General features: G+C 38.9%; 1 protein-coding gene and 1 pseudogene across 1 annotated transcript; one reads left to right on the forward strand and one right to left on the reverse strand.

The window, feature by feature from the left end:
- Window positions 1-735: 735 nt before the first annotated feature.
- LOC145160046 (2-methylpropanoate--CoA ligase CCL4 pseudogene) lies at window positions 736-2,634 on the forward strand (annotated as a pseudogene).
- Window positions 2,635-4,695: 2,061 nt separating this feature from the next.
- On the reverse strand, window positions 4,696-6,683 carry LOC145160047 (NC domain-containing protein-like protein). Its single transcript, XM_079079109.1, has 2 exons — window positions 6,474-6,683; window positions 4,696-5,692 (listed from the first exon to the last, which is right to left on the reverse strand). The coding sequence occupies exons 1-2, from the start codon at window positions 6,577-6,579 to the stop codon at window positions 4,923-4,925; spliced, it is 876 nt and encodes a 291-aa protein (XP_078935235.1). The 5' UTR covers window positions 6,580-6,683; the 3' UTR covers window positions 4,696-4,922.
- Window positions 6,684-7,249: the final 566 nt, after the last annotated feature.

Below are 7,249 nucleotides of genomic sequence, written 5' to 3' on the forward strand. Positions count from 1 at the left end.
CTCATACTTATACTAAGGTCATCTCTAATGGATTAAACTCATGAAAAGTTGTATGGATTGCCAAGTAGGAAAGAGAATATACACATTCACTTTAATTCTTAAAAAATTCATAAATTTTCAATTACAATTCCATTGCACCGTTTGTTCAATGGTCATTCAACTCCACACTCTCTCTCTTCTATATTATATTCATATTTATTCTATTAAACTCTCGTACAACTCTCATTGTGGATGACCTAAAGAAATTGAAACCTACTCAAACTTCTAAAAGAATAAAATAAAAGACTTTGACTCCTAATCTAAAACTGGGAATTAATAAAAGGCAATTTTCCTATATAAAAACCGATTAACCCAATAGTTCATTTGAAGGGTGGACGGTATGCATGCATGATGTATGCATGCATGATGGAGAGTTCACTCGGCATGGAAGAAAGATGGTTGTGAGGAGGAAAGGGAGGGAAGAGCCGGATGGGGCCACAGGGACGTGGGAGAAGCTACCCATACCGTCCACCCTAATTATAGTGAAGGTAGTAGTCAAGGTTGTCTTCGCATGCTTTTTGCAAAGGCACAAGACAAGTGCGATATCATATGTCCCACATTACGTCTTTCTCCAATCAATTGCTTTCACTTTAAAGAAACACGAAATATATTGATGTATCTATTTTTTATTCTTGTTTTGTATATTGGTCCTGAATTTCTATATTTATTTAAGATTCAGCTTTTAATCATACATTAAACAAACATATACTATTTGTTTTCATATACTAAAAAATAACTCTATCTTTCAACATGGTTGGTACTTGGTAGTCTAAACACATATTATAATAGCGCTCCCGATTTCATATCTTCTTCGTCTCTCCAACTAACAAAAAAAAATGGAAGCATTGAGGAATCCCAATGAAGCAAACTCAAGCCCTCTTTCTCCTCTTGGATTCCTCGAAAGAGCAGCCACTGTATTCGCTGATTCTCCTTCACTCGTCTACAACCATCTCACCTACACATGGTCCGATACCTTTCGCCGATGTGTGCAATTAGCTTCATCAATCTCCGGTCTCGGCATCGGAAAAGGCGACGTCGTTTCGGTCCTCGCACCCAACATTCCGGCCACTTATGAGCTTCACTTCGCCGCCCCCATGGCCGGCGCCGTCATCAACACCATTAATACCCGCTTGGATGCTCGAACTATCTCAATACTCCTCCGTCACAGCGAATCTAAGCTTGTCTTTGTTGACTACCAGTTAACTCGTCTTATTGAAGAAGCAGTTTCTCTCCTGCCGGGTGGCTGTGCGTACCCACGGCTGGTTTTAATCACCGATGATGGACCTCCGTCGTTACCCACAGATCATTTCGTTGGTACTTATGAAGGTATGGTTGAAAACGGTGATCCGGGATTCGAATGGGTTCGGCCGGAAAGCGATTGGGATCCATTAACGTTGAACTACACATCAGGGACGACTTCGTCGCCGAAAGGCGTCGTCCATAGCCACCGTGGCACGTTCATTGTAGCCGTGGATTCTCTCCTGGAGTGGGACGTACCGAAGCAGCCAGTTTATTTGTGGACCCTGCCAATGTTTCACGCTAATGGGTGGAGCTATGTGTGGGGTATGGCGGTCGTCGGTGCGATCAACGTGTGTCTCCGCCGATTTGACGCATCCACCATATACACTGCCATCCACCACCACAACGTAACGCACATGTGTGGTGCTCCGGTTGTGCTCAACATGCTATCCAAAGGGGAACCACTCGGCCGCACTGTACATATAATGACCGCCGGAGCTCCACCTCCTGCGGCGGTTCTGTTAAGAACAGAGTCTTTGGGATTTGATGTGACCCATGGATACGGATTAACGGAAACTGGTGGACTAGTTATAGCATGTTCGTGGAAGAAACAATGGAATCGGTTGCCGGCGACGGAGAGAGCTCGATTGAAAGCAAGGCAGGGAGTTAGAACCATCGGGATGACGGCGGTAGATATTGTGGATCCTGAATCGGGAGTGAGTGTGGCCCGCGACGGGTTGACTCAGGGGGAAATAGTATTGAGAGGCGGGTGTCTGATGTTGGGTTACTTAAAGGATCCTGAATCAACCGCGAAATGTATCAGGAATCGATGGTTTTACACCGGCGACGTGGGCGTGATGTACCCAGATGGGTATTTGGAAATCAAAGACAGATCAAAAGATGTAATCATAAGTGGCGGAGAGAATCTGAGCAGCGTGGAGGTGGAATCGGTGTTGTACTTGCATCCGGCGGTGAATGAGGCGGCTGTGGTTGGACGGCCTGATGAGTTCTGGGGGGAAACGCCGTGTGCGTTCGTGAGTTTGAAGGAGGATGGAGGGAAGCCGCTGCCGACGGCGGTGGAGTTAATGGAGTTTTGTAAAGGGAAGTTGCCGGGTTACATGGTGCCGAAATCGGTGGTGTTGACGGAGGAGCTTCCGAAGACATCTACGGGGAAGATTCAAAAATATGTACTTCGAGAAATTGCCAAAAGTATGGGATTTGTTGTAAAAACTCGAATGTAAATTATCCCACTACAATAACGAATGTTGTTGACTTTTGTTTGGGAAAATAAGTGGGAAACAAATAAATGTGTTTTTACTGTTTTAGAAAAAAATATGTTGATGTTTTTCCCCTTTTTTTTAAAGGGTTATAGGCAAAAGTTACGATTAGGAATGAAAGATTTAAATGGCAAATTGTATAAATGGATCATGTAGGTGGTAAACACGAAGATGAAAGAGGGTATGTCCGCAACAAATCATGTGAATGAATTTTAATTTGATACTAATAAGGCTAGTATATGTTTGTTATAACCTCCCTGTATAATTGTAGCCTAATGCAAAAAGTCGTATGTATTAAATATACCTCCCTGTATGATTATAACCAAATGCAAAAAACGTGTGTATTAGGGATTATCAGTAATATCTCTTTCTAGTTTGTCTGTAGATGTAATTTGATTACTAGCCATGAAGTTTCTTTAATCTCTAGTTCTGATCCACATAAAAGTGTTTGGCTTTAACTTGTTCCACCTTTCTGTTATTAAATAATTTTTGGTTCCAAGCTTTCCATAGGAACCACATTGTTTTTGGAGGATGGAAATGCATGGCGACGAGGAGTGGGACATAACTTTTCCTCAATTAGACTTCTCAGGCTCCAAACAACATAGAACTGACCCGATGGATCGAGATTCCAAGACCAGCTGGTTGGAGGGATAAGATGCCAAAGGTAAAGGTCGATGTCAAGGAGGAAAACTCCGAAAGTTCTATAGGTGATCCATTATAAGTCATAACTACACTTTGCGCTTTGGTTCTATACAGTCAAACTTCAAAAAAGTAAAAAAAAAATTAAAAATACAAATAAAATAAGTATATGTAAAGACTGAAGTCTTTAAATATGTATATATGTCACTCTCATGAATGTGAACTTTAAAATAAGTTGACAGGCATTTCTAAGAAAAAACTAATTAGTTATAATCGTTTATTGGATTTATTCATCCAGCCAACGTGGAAAACAACATATTGATGCGGAATTGAACTCCAACAAAGATGCCAATTAACTCAACTACCATCTTGCTAAAATGATACACTACCACACCATTCAAGCATTGTCATATCCGTATGTATTAATATTACATTTTAGAAATCCCATGCGCATAATATTACATAGACAAAACTTCGTAAAGGTTCTTGTGGTTTCATAAAATCTGAAGTTTCGTCCTTAATTTTAAAAATCTCATGGATCGTCCCGGTTGTTTCAAAACTTATAATAAAAGGTTATTATTGTTAGCTCCGTCAAGTTTTGTCCGTTAAGTGAAGGACATTTCTGTCATTTCATTATTACAGGGACCATTTCTGAGTTTTTGTTATTTAAAATAATAATAATAATAATAATAATAATAATAATATTTTTAATATACAACGGGTCTCTCTCTCTCTCTCTCATCGTCAAATCCCTTTGCCCGATCAAAACTACAAGGAGCCACCACGTGTATCTTAGGTATGTTTCCACCAGAACCCTAATTTTATATTCGTTTTTTTTCAAATTGTCTATAAAAGTATGTTTCATCTTCAAACACCGGCATATCTATCCAACTGCGACATTCAAATTTATTATGGCAAGAAAACTAACGTTGAACCAGGCAGATTTGTACATTTTGATGCAATGTCTTGGAGAAATTAGTGAAGGGGTTTCAAGAGCAATAGATTGAGCACCTGGTAGGCAGTATTTGAACACAAGTTTTACCAAGCTCTAACACAAAATCTCACCTCCGTGAGTAGATGAAACACCATTTCACTATTACAGGGACCATTTCTGAGTTTTTGTTACCTAGATGTATACAAAAAAAAAATTATCCATACATAAACAAAACAAAAAAGTAAAAATCCAGATGTAAATAACGAAAATGTAACTACCTCATAAGTTATATTCCCTTTAAGATTACAATGCATCCCATTCTTCTTTATAACAAAAAGCAATAAAAAAAAAAAACCAAGAGAAAGTCGATACCACCTACAATTTGGTTTTTGATCCAACCCAAGGAAAACAATATTCTAATCTAGCATACAGACAGGTTGACTCATTATTTAATCTACAAACCCTTGCAAATATGAATGATGAATCAACACTTGAATGAACTTCACAAACAACACAAATGGAAGCAACACTAACATCCATATGATGATTCAAAAATAATAATAATAATAAAATAAAAAATAAATAAAATAAATAAAAAGCCTCCCACACCCACAACAAGATAGTGTCGCATAATTAAGAGTGGCTTCACACAACACAATCCAACTAAAATCACACAAGCCGTTATAAGATGTAACCAATCACACTTTTTTCAGTCAAGAATCCCAACACATTTCCACATCATAGTCAAAAGGTCAAACAAACATGTAAACATCCAATATAGCAATAACAATATCCTACTCTCCCTTATCAGTTGCAACAACATCCTGAGCCACCTTCGGTTCCTCAACCACAGCTCGAGCCTCCTCGAGCCGCTCAACTTGAACTTGAGCCACTTCAAGCTTCTTCACACACGCTTCTGGCTCCATAGCCTCAGCTAAGATTGAGCCACGAACAAGCCTCTCAACTGGGATTTTAATCACATCACGACGCATCCCAATGTCAGCAACAACCCTACTAATACAATAAATCCCACACCCAACAACCGCCAAACCGGGAAAACTAGTGGTCAAGTACCGAAGCGGAGACGAGACAATCGCACTAGTGGCGGCTAAAAAAGACGCCGCCTGCCCACTACGCCCTACACTAATAGTAGTGAAAACCAACAATCCAGTCTTACAGTAGATTGCAAAATCCTCACAATTATTCTTAAAGATATTGTATCCTCCAAAACCATTTTCTAGTAGGAACTGAGCGCGATAGATGACATCATCGGGAGGATCGGAACGTGCAAGAGTGCAAGTTCCACCTCGCGCTTTTGCGAGAAAAATAGCGGTGGAGACTGAGTATTTGAATAGATAAAGGTCGTCTCCAGATAAAAAACAATCTAAGCACGAAGCGATGACGCCTTCTGCTTTTGACTGGTCCCCACATTTCGGGCATGGGTCGCCGTCTGAGTTTGAGGGGGATGAGCTTAGGAGAACGCGGTCCAACACTGTTCCTGTCCCAATTTCTTGCCCCCCGCTGCGTGTGAAATGGATCACTTTTTCATCACCCATGTATATGCCTGAAACATAAAATGTGTGAGATTTCTTGAAGCTTTCTTTCATAATAAAATTGGTTTGTAATTGTAACATGGATAACAAAAGGGGCAAATGGAGCTCTTATAGAATTTACAATTTTCTCAAACGTTGGTGATAACATTTGTGATTTGATTAGCACAACATACAAAATGGTAAGATATGGACAAAACATAGAAAAAATCAGCCTAAAGAAACTAATTTGTGGAGAATGGATCCAAACCATCATGTATTTTGCAATTATCATGAAATTGAATTTGGTATTAATGTATTATTGATCATTTAATTGATTTATCGTATTTTTTTTCGTTTGAATCCAAGAGTATGGTGACCAACATACTTTTCAATCCATGTTCTAGGTCACATTCCAAGAATTGCAAAGATCAAAATTTATGTGTAATCGCAGGTGATAAAATCCAAAATGGGTCGTAATTGAACTTGTTTTTTCTTTTGGGCAAACGGAGACTCAAAAAAGGAAAGTTTTTATCACGGGGAATTTAGCATAAGTTTGATTTTTGCAATTGCCCTAAAAGTGCACTCTTTTCTTTACGATAAATTATCAGAATACCAAATTCAATTTCAAGGAAATTGCATAATATATTAATTCGATATATAAATCCTTACATTATAAACCCTAGATGAACACATATCCTGATTTAATTCTGATTACAAGTTGTTCGTGAAGCATAACGTAAATTTACAGAGAATAAAGACAGAAATCGTAAATAAGTGAGGGGAGAATTAGGGGGAAAATGAAGGAGGACGAACCGTGATGAGCGTAGAGCCAAGCTGTACGCCATGTATAGATGTGATCGCCTGGTTTGATTTGTGATTTATCGACTTTGTTGGACAGTATTTGCTTCATCTCTTCCATTTTTCTTCCCCTCCCGATATCTCGATTTCTGGATTTCAAGATTGTAGTTGCTTTGCTTCGTTAGGAGTACAATTCACAGCGCTTTGCATTCGTTTAGGCGTGTGAGGGTCCACAGGATGCCTTTTTTTATCCAACTTCGCAGCCTTCGTAAGTTAGCGCGTGGAAACTCTTTACTTTTATTAGGGTAAAGATAACTTTGCTTTTGTCCATAGATAATTATGTTTTGTTTGCCTTGTCTGAAATAAGGTAATGTTATTAGTAATTATGGATGATATTATCATTTTGTAAGTATGAAAAAAATATAGTTACTTAAATGTAGATAAAAATCAAAATTCTTTACCTAAAGAACTATTATGGAATATGTAAGCTTCAGAAATCTGAGTATTTTGTATTTACATTGTTAGTATATTTTTGTAGGTGATGATGTTATGTCCATTAATATGAACTATACAACATGAAAACACTGCTTGACAATAACGAATGATTGTGTTGCATAGCAGTACAACATGGAAAGCATTGTCCCACAACATTGTCCAGTAGCACAACCTAGTCCCCGACCAAGCCCAGCTTGCCATGCAATGTGGTTGAGTGGTGCTTACATGTAGTGTTGTCACGTCATGTTGCTATGCGGTGTTGCCAATCAGTGACTTTATGTTGTTTAGGTCATGTC

Source organism: Lactuca virosa, chromosome 2 (genome assembly GCF_052849685.1).
Source record: "Lactuca virosa cultivar CGN04683 chromosome 2, Lactuca_virosa_CGN04683_v6, whole genome shotgun sequence".
NCBI classification, from domain to species: Eukaryota; Viridiplantae; Streptophyta; class Magnoliopsida; order Asterales; family Asteraceae; genus Lactuca; species Lactuca virosa.